Consider the following 13,265-nt stretch of genomic DNA (forward strand, 5'->3'; position numbering starts at 1 on the left):
CTTTGTTTAATTGTTAGAGAAAATAACTCCTATCGAGATGAGGTACTGGCTGTAACAGCTTCCCAGGTGTGCATGGCTGCACACTGCAGCTGGTTTGTGGAGGTCTGAGCCTTCTGCCACTGCCCGGTGGCACCACTATGTGTCTCTGTTAATCCTGTCAAGAAGAATTTTACCAAAGTTTATGAAGGTCTGGCAGAAATGGATCCCACTTTTCCAGGGGCAAGAGCCAGCCAGGAGTATTGAAGAAATTAAAAAAACCCAAATGCACCAACCAGCATCTCAAAATGCCCGATTTCTGTTACTGCTGTGCAGTTCCCCGTGCCCTCTCATATTTTATCTGACACCCCAAAAAGCCCATTCTTGAAGATGGATGTTATGTTTGAAAACACAGGAGAAAGTCATGTTTCCAGAGGTCTTGTTGCAATTATTTTCACTCAGGTGTTGCACAGACTGCTCAGATCACTGGTTGTTTGCCTTCAAGGCACTAAGACAGAGCATCTGGAGCATCCTTGACTATTACTTTTAGGGAAGATTTCATGCAAAAATGGCAGAGGGAACTTATTTAGATTGTGAACAACTGCTCAGACTAAAGAATAATGACAATTCCAGGCTCCATCTATGAAATTTATGTGACAGCCACTCCTCACTGTGCTTCCTGATCTTGGCACAATCCACTGACACAAGGAAAACAGTAACTGCATAGCTCAGGTTATTATAATATGACCTGATTAATTATAATTATACTCCTGTTGCTATTCCTCTTGGGACTTACTGGAAAAAAGCTTCATTCTTTCCTTCCATGTCTCTTCATAATATATTCTTCCCATTAGTAAATCACACTTCTGAAGCATTAACGTTGAAAATAAAGCCATCAGAGGCAATGAAGGTCTCATTTCCCTGCAAAATCATATGACATCCAGAGAGGTGGAACTGCCCATCCCGTTCCACCTGCTGCCATGGGCAGGGATACCTCCCATTGGATCAGGGCTCAAAGCCCCATACAACCTGGCCTTGAACATCTCCAGGGATGGGGCAGCCACCACTGCTCTGGGCAACCTGGGCCAGGGCCTCCCCAACCCCACAGGAAATAATAGTCATCATAATAATAATAATAACAATAATAGAAATAATAATAATAATATCATCATCATCATCTAAAAAGTGGACTAGATTCCTTTACATTCAGATATGTTAAGGACCAGCCAGCCTAGCCAGCACAAGGAGCGCGAGGATGGTGATGCAGGGAAAAATCCCATAGTTACACCACAGACAATGCAATGGACATAAGAAAGCTCAAGGGATCTGAGGAACTGCGGCTGTTGGTGCAGTAAAAAAAAGCAGACAGAAAAAAACAGTAGAAGACTCAGTGAAAGAGGCTGTTGAAATTGAGTGATTAAAAGAAAAATAATTCATAACGCTTTTTAAAAATCAGAATCAATATATTTGAGCAGCAGTGATTCCTTTGGCAGTCTGCAGCTCTGCACAAGCCTCTCAGCAGGCACTTGCAGGCATCCGGAGCAGGTACAGATGCTGCAAAACATCCATTCCCCTGCAAGTGCCAAACACAGCACAAGGCACCCTCTAAAACCCAGCTGCTCCACTTTCCCCTTTTGTGACATTTCTGCTACTGGGAACACAATCATGTCAGCAATTCTTTAGATAGTGGGCAGTTTTTATAAACTAAGGGAGAACAAACAAATCTGGAATTACTGTTCCCCGGAGGAATAAAAAACCACAAACAAAACCACCCAGAAGTGACAAAAAGAGCAAAACCCAGCTGGCTTATAGAGGGAAAACATTTACAAGGAAAGCAAGACCCCAGCCCAGGACTGAAATATTCTCATATTCTTACAGAACGGCTCCAAATAGAAAAGCAAAGAACAAGAGCAGTAGTGCAGGTAAGGGACACTCTCAGTGAGGTTTCCATTGTGCCATTTCTTTTCAAGCATCATAATTAAATAAATAAAATTATGAATTAGAGGTTCTGTGCTATGCGTCATTCTGAAGTTAAGGAAGATTCAGTTGCCAATAGATATTACAAATTTTGCCTGCACTTTTCCTGCAGTTATTGCTTGTACACATGCAGAGGCATAACAAAATTCAGAAGTGGCTGAAGCTGCAAACTGCACACAAGTCAATAAAATGACAATTCAGTCCCCCAAACTGTCAAATCTGGCACAAAGTGCTAGATAAAACAACCTTTTCCAAAGCAAATCTTAAGATTCCTCTTGCAAAACACTCCTTGTAAGTAACTATCTCTCATACTGAGGTTTACGCGCCCCAGAAAAGGAAGAACTGGGATATGCTAATTCAATACGATTTATGACAGCAAAGCTTGAGCATGCATGAGCAACTGATCAGGTATTAAAATCAAAACATTCAGTATCAATGTTAGCACACGCATATGCAGAATCATAGAATTGTAGAATCAAGGAATGGTTTGAGTTGGATGGCACCTCAAAGCCCACCCAGTTCCAAACCCCTGCCACGGGCAGGGACACCTCCCACTGGATCAAGGGCTCCAAACTCCATCCAACTTGCTCGTGAACACCTCCATGGAGGGGGCAGCCACCACTGCTCTGGGCAACCTGTGCCAGGGCCTCCCCACCCTCACAGGAAAACATTCGTCCCCAAGATCTCATCTCAATCTCCCTTCTTTCTGCTCAAAACCATTCCTATCATGCTTCCCCTGTGCACCCTGATCAAGAGCCTCTCCTCAACTTTCCTGGAGACCCTTTCAGTACTGGAAGCTGCTCTTCACTCTTCTCTCTTCTTTCTTCTCTCTTCTTTCTTCTTTCTCTTCCAGGATGAACAACCCCAACTCTCTCAGCCTGTTCTAATATCTCCTCTCATCCTGGATCTGCCTTTTTTTTATCAGGATGTTTTCCAGACACATGAATCACGCGAGCGATGTCCCACTTCTGCATCTGTCCCCTGCATGTGGGAGGTATCGGCACCCAACTTCACAAACATAACACAGGACACAACGGGACATAGGAGCACACCCAGGGAATGACACACAGAGATTAACACCATTTCAGAAACAGCATCATTTTGCCCCCAGATTTTGAAGACTTTGCTCCACTACTACCCTGACAACCCCATGCCATGTGCATTAACAATAACACCCTCTCCAAAGTCAGCAGGTCCATCCTGCACCCTACGACTTCTGTATGAAAGAAAGTTGCTTACAACATGCTGATGCTATTTTGCACACTGAGAAGCATGAATTTATCCTTGTATTTATATGTATTACGTTGCTGTGTGAAAACCGCAATCCCACAGCAGGTTGGAAACACCATTATCCCATGCCTGCCTGTACCACTTGATGGACATTTCCTTGGGTAATCACACCCAAGAATTCTTGCTTCCTTTCTCTCCAATTTGGCATCCACCTTCAGTAACCCTCAGCTTACAAAATACCTTGGTTTCACAGCAGTGTTGCTGCTTTTTTACCAACCACGTGCCCAGCAAGATGATGCTACCATGGCAGCATTCACTGGATGGTCCAGACTTTTCACAGTTTTCTCCAATCCATCAGTGCATGAGCGCTCCAACAGCTGCTGGAAAACCTGTCTGCTGCCCTTTCAGACAGACATACAGCACACAGCAAGAGGCTCAGCATCATAACACCACCAGAAAGCGTTCAACCAGAGACACTTGAGCTATTAACCCCTCCTGCAGACTCAAGAGAGCTGAGCAGCTTCCTGGGCTGACAAGATGCGTGCAGGGGCTGACAAGACACTTGCAGCAGCTGAACAAAACACAAACAAATACACCCTGTACTGCAATCTACGTCACAAAATAACCTGTCAATGCACTGGGGAGCTGTACTTTGCAAATTTGCATCCCAGCTGCTTATCCAGTAGAGGACAAGGAGCAGCTCGCTGCCCTTGGGTTCGGAGACTCACAGCTACCAGTGTATTCAGTTGCCAAGTCTACCTCTAGGACTGGCTTGTCTTAGTCATACAGATTTAATCTAGATCAGATACAAATCTCAAGTAAGATGCAAATCCACCTTTACGTGATGCTGTGATGACTGAGATGGAAATAATGCAAGGACCACTATACCATCACCCGTATGTCTCAGCAATATGCAACAAGGATCCTCTTCAACACAGAATATGATGTATCAACAACAACTATACTAGAGGCAACATCAGTCAAATTTCAAATCATCACATACTATTTCCTCAGGTACCAGAGGAACAGTCCTGGAAGGACCACCGTGGTGTGGTGGACCTCAGGCATCCAGGCTATGGAAAATACTCCTGTTCTGCCTAACCCTAACAAGGAGACAGCTTTGCTCAGAACAACTAACCTCCAGTGGAGTCCATTCCAGCTAGATGTCTTTAACTAAGCTAAAACAAAAGCCATTTTTTCATCATCATTCATAGAATCATAGAATTTTGGAATGGTTTCAGTTGGAAGGGACATCACAGGCCATCCAGTTACAACTCGTACCATGGGCAGGGACACCTCCCACTGCATCAGGGGCTCCAAGCCCCATCCAACCTAGCCCTGAACACCTCCAGGGATGGGGCAACCACCACTTCTCTGGGAAACCTGGGCCAGGGCCTCCCCACCCTCATCGTCAAGAATTTCTTTGTAATGTCTAATCTAAATCTTCCCCTCTCCAATTAAAAAACCATTCCCCCTCGTTCTACACCTGCACTCCCTGATCAAGAGCCCCTCCCCAGCTTTCCTGGAGCCCCTTTCAGTACTGGAAGCTGCTCTAAGGTCTCCCCACAAATTTCTCTTCTCCAGGCTAAACAACCCCAACTCTCTCAGCCTGGCCTCATAACAGAAGTGCCCTTGAATCATCCCCATTGCCTCCCCTGGACCCATTCCAGCAGTTTCATCTCCTTCTTATGTTAGGGATTCCAGAACTGGACACAGGACTCCAGGTGGGGTCTCAGGAGAGCAGAGGAGAAGGGGAGAATCCCCGTAATAAATCTCCTGCTTCCTTTAGCTGAGACAGAAGAAAACAAAGGGCCTCAGAAATATAACACTGCAGACAATAACAACCTAGCTTTTCAAGGGCAAAAATGATAACGTCTCCAGAACTGAAGAACCTTGTTTTGTAGAGGAGTAAATGCAAATAAATCAACATAAACCCACATGAATGGCATCCAGGTCCTTTCTTCTGTCCTTCTCCAGACATCCCTGCCTGCCTTCCCACCGCTCTTACCAACCCCCAGTTCTCTGAAACTCTCTTTGAAGTCCTACAGCCTTAATTTATATTCAGGAGCTTTTACTCATTGCTGCGCTTCAATGACTCCAGCAAACTCCATGTGCAGGTCACATGCAGCTTCAAAGAGTAAAAACAGGATCTCCCAGCCTGTCTGAATGCTATCCGTAAACACAGATGACAAAAGCACAGCTGAGAAATAGACAACAGAGTCACAGCTGCACTGGACCATTCGGTTTTAAGGTGTTTCTGGAACTGTTAAGATTCCCACAGATTCCAAAGCAAGCTTCTCTTACGTGACTGCAAAAATCAACCTAAGGGTAGAATTATGGAGCTGAAACTGATTATTGTTTTAATTTCTAAAAGCTGCTGAGCTTAGAGTTTTTTTGGTTTTGTTTTTTTTTTTAAGTCTACTAAGTACTCATTAAATATGTTTTAATTTAGATTATCGGTATCATTTCTTACATAACCATTGATCTGCTCATACTCATAACTAAGTTACCTCACTTGCTAACAAAACTGCTGGCAACTTGGAACACTGCGAAAATCCTTATTCTTTACCTTCAAATAAACAAAATCATGCTGAGATGTGGTTATTTAGTATAACAGAAATAAAATGACTCCATGTACTGTATTTTGCAAGGTATCAAATCTTGTCAAATCTTTCATTTTTTTCAAAGCTGGGAAACAGCCTTTTCATTTTTACAGGGGGAAAAAAATGTGTTTTGCTCTATTGTTGATAATTATTTGGAAAGAATGCTTATGATGCACTGCCACAAAAAAAAAAAAAAAATAAGGGCATCTGGCTGATCTTGGTATTATTTTCCCTAAAGTTTTCAGTCAATAGCAAAACTGAAAATATCACCTCCCTGCAGAGCATGTGGGCAGTACCTTGTTAATAAAAAACTTTCTGCAGTACCTTCAGGACTTTATAGCATCTGCCCGTGTATATTTTAAGTGTTTTTACCATCTGCAATAATTAAAACATCAATAAAATCCAGCAATAATGAAAATTGTTTAAAGTTGGGGTGTATTTTCATGGTATTAAAACATTAGGACGTTAGCTGTGATTATAAAGACTGAGACAGATCTCTTACCCAGACAGGGAAGTCGTGTACCACCAGCCTGACATTTCCAAACGCACAGGCTTGATACTCGGTGAACACGGGGTTTCCAACCTGACCGGCCGACAAGCTGCTGTCGATCTGGGAAATGAGAGCGCTTCTCCCAAGATAGCTCTGGATCAGGCTCGGCTGCTGGTTATCCTCAGGTAACCCATCCCTCTCATTCCCAAAGGCTACAATATTAACCGACCTGAAACAAAAATAACAGAGACAAAGCTGTGTTGATAGAGAAAAAGGGCAGGGATAAGGTGAAAAAAAAAAAAAAACAACTTAAATCAAAACAAACATATTAATCCTTTCCATCCCCTCCCCAGACTTTAACACCCACAAAAATCAACAGCAAAACACATACATGATCTCAAATCCAATAGCAGGACGAGAGCAAAGCGGAAAAGAAACCTGGCAAGGCTGCTTGCATTACAAATCCGCAGCTGGCTTGGGTTTTTATTTGTGTCTGTGCACACTCAGCCCTGCTGCTCCAAACTCTGGGACTCCTGACACATTCCCTTGCCTGCAGCTGCTCTGGATGCTTGGGACGCACTCCAGCCACACACCAGAACTGTGGGAGCAGGAGCAAGAATGGGAGCGGGAAGCAAGAATGGGAGCGGGAAGCAAGAATGGGAGCAAGATAAAGAACAGCAGCAGCAGTGTTAGCAGTCGTGGCAGCAGGAGCAGCAATAACAGTAGCAGCGGCACCAGTGGTACCAGTGGTACCAGTCAACAGAGGTACCAGTTGCAGCAGCAGCACTGGTACCAGTCACAGTGGTGCCGCTAGCAGTGGTACCAGCAGCAGTTAGCAGCAGCAGTGGTACCAGTAGCACCTGTAGCAGCGGTACCAGTATCGGTAACGACAGAAGCAGTAGCGATAGCAGCAGCGGTTGTAACAGCAGCAGCAGCCACGGCACCAGTATTACTGGGAGCAGCAGTGATAGCAGCGGTGATAGCAGTAGCAGTTACAGCAGCAGCAGTAGGAGATACAGTGACAGAAGAAACAGTGATAGCAGCAGTGATAGAAGCAGCAGCAATAGCAGTAGCAGTAGGAGTAGCAGTGATAGAAGTAGCAGTGATAGCAGTAGCAGTTACAGTAGCAGCAGTAGGAGCAGCAGTGACAGAAGAAGCAGTGACAGCAGCAGCAGTTATATCAGCAGTGATAGAAGCAGCAGTGACAGCAGTAGGAGCGACAGAAGAAGCAGCAGAGGCAGCGGCAGCTGTGGTACCAAAAGCAGCGGGAGCAGCAGCTGCAGCAGTGAGAGCAGTGCGGGCAGGACTATCAGCTACAGCAGTAGCAGCGGTAGGAGCAGGGGAGGGGTAGGAATAGCGGTGGGAGCCGCGGTCCCGGAGGCAGCGGCAGCGATCGCGGCGGTGGGAGCGGCGGCCACGGCTCTGCCGGGCGAGCGGGGCGGCAGCGGGAGGTGACCCCGCTCGGTCACGGCCATCGCCCTGACGTCAGGGCGCGGGGTGGGCACAGCGAGATGACGTCCCGCAGAGCCAGCGGCGGCGAGAAACCGCGGCTCCCGGCGCGGGGGATGCGCGGGGACCGCAAGGGACCAGCACCGCATCTCCCGGTGCGAGGGATGCGGGAGCCACGCAGAGGGACCAGCTCAGCGTCTCCTGGTGTGAGGGATGCAGGAGCCCCACAAGAAACCAGCACCGTATCCCCCGGTGTGAGGGATGCGGGAGCCACGGAGAGGGACCAGCACGGCGTCTCCTGTGCGAGGGATGTGGGAGACCCATAAAGGGACCAGCACCACATCTCCCTGTGTGAGGGATGTGGGAGAACTGCAGAGGGACCAGTATAAGAGCCTGGTACTCAGAAATATGAATGATTCTCAGAGACAGAGCTCTTCTTGTTGCATAAAAGAGTATCACTGCACAACAGAGGAAGAAAAAAAAAAAGCTCAACTCCGTGAGCTGTGTTCCAGGCACTTGTCTGAGGTATAGAACATAGGGATTCATGGAAATTCCACTCCCAGAAAACTTGTGATAGTTATACACAAGTCATACAATTTGCAGTGGAGTCATTGGAAAAATATGTCTCAGGATGCCCCATGATGCCTGCCTTTTGCACACACACAGAGAAATGAATTTCGAGTTTTGGCTCAAAAACTCTCCTGTGTGAGAAGCTGCGAGTGCTGCTGTTGGAATTTGCTCTTATGCTGATGCTAGAGCCCCGCAGAGGGTCCAGCGCCACAGCTCCTTGTGCAGGGAGGTATGTGGGAGCCCTGCAGAGTCAATACGGCAGCACTCAGGCCAGCCCGTTGCGCTGGGGACTCACAATGAGGGAGAGAGTGGCCAGGAGATCCCCTGGTAAAGCATTTAAACCTTATCTTTAGTTCAAAACTATCTGTCTTTTCAGTATGAGGCTGTTTCTTAAACACTACATAGATTTTTTTTTTTACGTTCATGTGATGTTTAAAGCATTGTTTACATAGAATCATAGACTGGATTGGGTTAGAAAGTTTCATGAAGTCCACCCAGTCCAACTACCTTGTAGTGAGCAGGGATATCTTGAACTCCACCAGGCTGCTGATAGCGCCATCCAACTTTGCCTTGAACACCACCAGAGATGGGACAGCCACCACTGCTCTGGGCAACCTCAGCCAGGGCCTCCCTACTGTCATAGGAAAACATTTCTTCCTAAGGTCTTACCCCAATCTCCCTTCATTTAGTTTCAGACCATCAACCCTTGTCCTGTTGCTACAAGCCCTGCTAAAAAGTTTTCCCATCTTTCTTAACAGTCCCCTTTAAGTATTGAAAGTTGAAATAAAGTCTCCATGGAGTCTTCTCTTCTCCAGGCTGAACAACCCCAACTCTCTTAGCCTCTCCTTGTACGGGAGGTGCTCCAGCCCCTGGATCATCTCCGTGGCCTCCTCTGGACTCACTCCAACAGCTCCGTTTCCTTCCTGTCCTAAGGACACCAGAATTGGATGCAAGGCTCCAGGTGGGGTCTCACCAGAGTGGAACAGTAGGACAAGAATCTCCTCCAAGTTTTCAAAAAGTACAGTCTCTAATTATAACAAAATAAACATGGCTAACTGCAACCAAATCCATTCTGACACAGCATGTTCTTTGTCAGATACCACTATACACACTAGAACAGAAAAACGGAGTAAAATGCACTTTAGGCACACTAAATGATAAATAAGCACACTCTGTTATGTGAATGCTGCTGCTTGTTAAGAACTGCTCTGTTAAGAACTTACTGGGAACTGCTCGTTAAGAACACTCCTGCCATTAAGAACTCATTCAACAAAGATCTTGATATCATTATCAACAGGATAATTAAGAGACATTTTCCTGCAACAGTCCATACTCTGTGAAAGTTACCATTCCACTGCTGGCAAATGTGAGATATGACAGCTGATGTCGCTGCCAGAGTTGCATGCCAATATTGCATTTATTGGCCAGGCCGCTTTTAAAAATTATGAACATTAATATCTCTGGTATGCTAATGAAGCCAAATAGTATTTATATTTTTATTATAAATTCTATGCCTACTAAAAAAACCCAAACATTAAAACAAAACAACAACTGATGATTTACCAACATTGTTGTTTCCCTATGTTTTATCACATTCTAGTTTCTTCTACTTTTCAATCTCTTTTTCCTTAGACATCTAAAATATAAATTATAAGTGGGGGATTGGTTTTGGTGCCCCCCAAAAAGATTTTCAATCTGTTTTTAGGTGAGTTTAAAAAATGTAGGCAATCAAAGGAAGACACTGCTTTTTCCCCAGATGATCCTCAGACTGTGATGTATCATGGTCCTCATCCAAATCCTCCACAATCTCCGAACACTGGATATATGAATTTCATTTTGTGAAACCAAACAGATCCTGACACATCACACTGTTGCAACCAAGGCTGTTAATGTGCTTTCTAAAGAGCACCAAATATTCATTGGAATCCTTAAATATGAACTTGTGATTGTCTAGATGCTGAAAATTAAGAAAGCTTTGAGAGAAAAGCTCTTTACAACATTAGTGAACTGAAGTGTATACATATATATACACACTTTTATGGGGGTGCTGGCAAAACAAGAAGTGGTTAGTGTTACAAAAAGTGGAATGTTTTGATTTAAGCGAAAGTACAGTTAAGTTTCATCTAAGCTGTTGTGGTTTTTGAAAGTTTGACAGAAGGTCCCTCTGTGAGCATGTTTTCTTTTAGACATTTTCTTTCCCAGACGCTTCATTCTTTAAAGATAACAATGCCTTGTGTTCAGCATGATCTGGGCTGAGCAGTTGTCTCTTCTTCTGTAATCACCTATGTTTGGAGTTTTAGTCTTATCTCACTGGCAAGGTCAAGCAGAGTGCTGGAGCCAGCACCAAATGAACGAGAGTTTTGGCTGTTGCAAAGTTTCATAACATTAGACTTGGACCTTGGAAAATAATAGGGTATGGGTAAGATTTCCGAGAGAATTTATACATATGCAGGTAAGTGGGGAGTATATTCTGTGACAGCATTTGTCTGGCTGCACGTGACTGATGGAGATTACTTCTTCACGTTGCCTAGGCCTGATAAAGGATGCTGCTTTCTAAACCCCCAAAACAAGTCTTAGTTTGATTTGCTGGCATTTTCTGTATCACTGCTTGATGAGAATCTTCACAGGAGTCAGCAATGTGCACTCACAGCCCAGAAACCAACCATGTCCCTGACTGCATCCAGAGCTGTGGGACCAGCAGTGCAAGGGAGGGGATTCTGCCCCTCTGTTCCCATCTGATGAGACTCCACTTGGAGTCCTGTGTCGAGTTCTGGAATCCCTAACGTAAGAAGGAGATGAAACTGTTGGAATGGGCCCAGAGGGGGCCACGGAGATGATGTGAGGGCTGGAGAACTTCTGCTATGAAGCCAGACTGGGAGAGTTTGGGTTATTCAGCCTGGAGAAGAGAAGACTCAGGGCAGACCTTAGAGTAGCTTCCAGTCCTGAAAGGGGCTCCAGGAAAGCTGGGGAGGGGCTCTTGATCAGGGATTGCAGGGATAGGACAAGGGGAAACTGCTTTAAAATTGGAAGGGGAAGATGTAGATTGGACATTAGGAAGAGATTTTTGATGATGAGGTGGGGAGAAGGGGCCTGGCCCAGGCTGCACAGAGAAGCCAAGGCTGCCCCATCCCTGGTGGTGTTGAAGGCCAGGTTGGATGGAGCTTGGAGCTCCTGATCCAATGGGAGGTGTCCCTGTCCATGGCAGGGGGTTGGAACTGGATGGCTTTGAGGTCCCTTCCAACCCAAGCCATTCTATCATTCTTTATGCATACATATAATTAAATACATGTATGCACGTGCACATGAATGCAGGTGTGCACACATATGGAGAGAACTGTTATACCAGGAAAAAATGAACTGGTAAATAAGGCAGCCCTAGTGAGAAGTGACCCAGTTAACCCAGACTCCAAGTAGCTTAGTCTTTGCTGCAGACCCAGCCGTGCCCAGCGTTGTGAAGGGCAGGGGCACTGACCGAGATGGAGGGTCACAGAAAACACTTGTTTTCCTCTCATTTCTTTCTTGAATCACCTGGGAAACTAATTAGGACTGCAGGAAGCATCAATTCTGGCAAATTATGCAGATGGTGGATGTGGGATTCATCTCCCTTGATGAACAGCACTTAAAGCTTACAGCACCAAAATACCGTACTGTTTCAGTAGCACTTCAGCAATCACAAGATTTAAAACAATGTTTAAAAAACAAGTACTAAAATGAGATGAAGATGCTGTCTGTTATTCTGTGAAAGCAGATCCATAACCCCATTTTTCTCTGTGTGGCTGAGGGAACGTGGAATACATTTCAAACAAACAGAAAACAGAAAAGGAATTGAGTTCAAAAAACTTTGAAACAGCGAAGTTCCTTGGCATCGCTGTCTCAGATGCATTCTGCAAGGGAAAGCCATAAAAGATGGTTTGACAGAGAGAGGGGGATTACAGAGCATTGCTTGACTGTTCCCTCTTTGGCAATCTGGAAGCTGAATATCCTGCAATCAGCAAACATTTCAGCCAGCAGGCATTTGCCACCGCTGCTGACATACAAAGACAAAGCTGCAGAGAAGGGACTCTTTGACAGGACTCAGAAAACAATGCCATAATTGCTGTGCACATTTCGCCCTGGAACACTATTATTCTGTTTCAAGTTATTTCTGTTGAAGCTTTCCAGCAAGGATCTCAGATAAACAAATACGCAGTCTTTGCTGACAAAAGGATAATGATATTTTCCACAGCAAGGAGATAACTGGAGCCAAGAGAGAGATTGTTTTCCCCGGGTAGCCTCACTTGCGCTGACTCAGATATGACTAAACTGGCCCATATTTTCAGGACAGTGAGGGGATTTAAGGCACTAGGATTCAAAGTTGTCGCCAAGCCCACTCATTAGCTGAGCCCACGTGCTACACAGAGCTGCTGCTGGTGTTATCACAAAATGGTTTTGTTTGCAAGGACACTCAAAGCTCATCCAATTCCAACCCCTGCCATGGGCAGGGACACCTTATACTGGATCTGGTTGCTCCAAGCCCCATCCAACCTGGCCTTGAACACCTCCAGGCATGGGGCAGCCACTGCGTCTCTGGGCAACGTGGGCCAGGGCCTCACCACCCTCACAGGAGAACATTTCTCCCTAAGATCTCATCTCAATCTGCCCTCTTTTAGCTGAAAACCTTCCCCCCTCATCCTATCCATGCACTCTCTGATCAAGAGCCTCTCCCAGCTTTCCTGTAGGCCCTCTTTAAGTATGAGAAGGCTGCTCTAAGGCACACAAGGATATTGTTCTAGAAAATGTACATTTACTTTTTTCTTCAAAGATTGAAGCTGACTCCAGATAACAGTAATACATTTTGGTGTATAGGGGTGTTGTGTTTCCTCCTAATGTCACAAGTATAACCTGCAATAGGCTTGACTTTATAGATGTTCACCCACACCATGGAGGTTGCTGCTGCAGGGTTGGCCTGCTAAGACCTCCCGCACAGGCAA

The 13,265-nt window shown here is 45.4% G+C and overlaps 1 protein-coding gene across 2 annotated transcripts in view; it reads right to left on the reverse strand.

The window, feature by feature from the left end:
- RHOBTB3 (Rho related BTB domain containing 3) overlaps positions 1-6,847 on the reverse strand; it is a 32,946-nt gene extending 26,099 nt beyond the window's left edge. For both annotated transcript variants that reach the window (XM_069881083.1, XM_069881082.1), the window contains exons 1-2: positions 6,668-6,847; positions 6,289-6,505 (exon numbers count right to left, since the gene is read on the reverse strand). In XM_069881083.1, coding sequence (XP_069737184.1) covers positions 6,289-6,505; positions 6,668-6,669 — 219 coding nt within the window. In that variant the 5' untranslated portion in view covers positions 6,670-6,847. The remainder of the gene's footprint in view (positions 1-6,288; positions 6,506-6,667) is intronic.
- Positions 6,848-13,265: the final 6,418 nt, after the last annotated feature.

The sequence above is a fragment of the Phaenicophaeus curvirostris genome, chromosome Z (assembly GCF_032191515.1).
Source record: "Phaenicophaeus curvirostris isolate KB17595 chromosome Z, BPBGC_Pcur_1.0, whole genome shotgun sequence".
Classification (NCBI taxonomy): domain Eukaryota; kingdom Metazoa; phylum Chordata; class Aves; order Cuculiformes; family Cuculidae; genus Phaenicophaeus; species Phaenicophaeus curvirostris.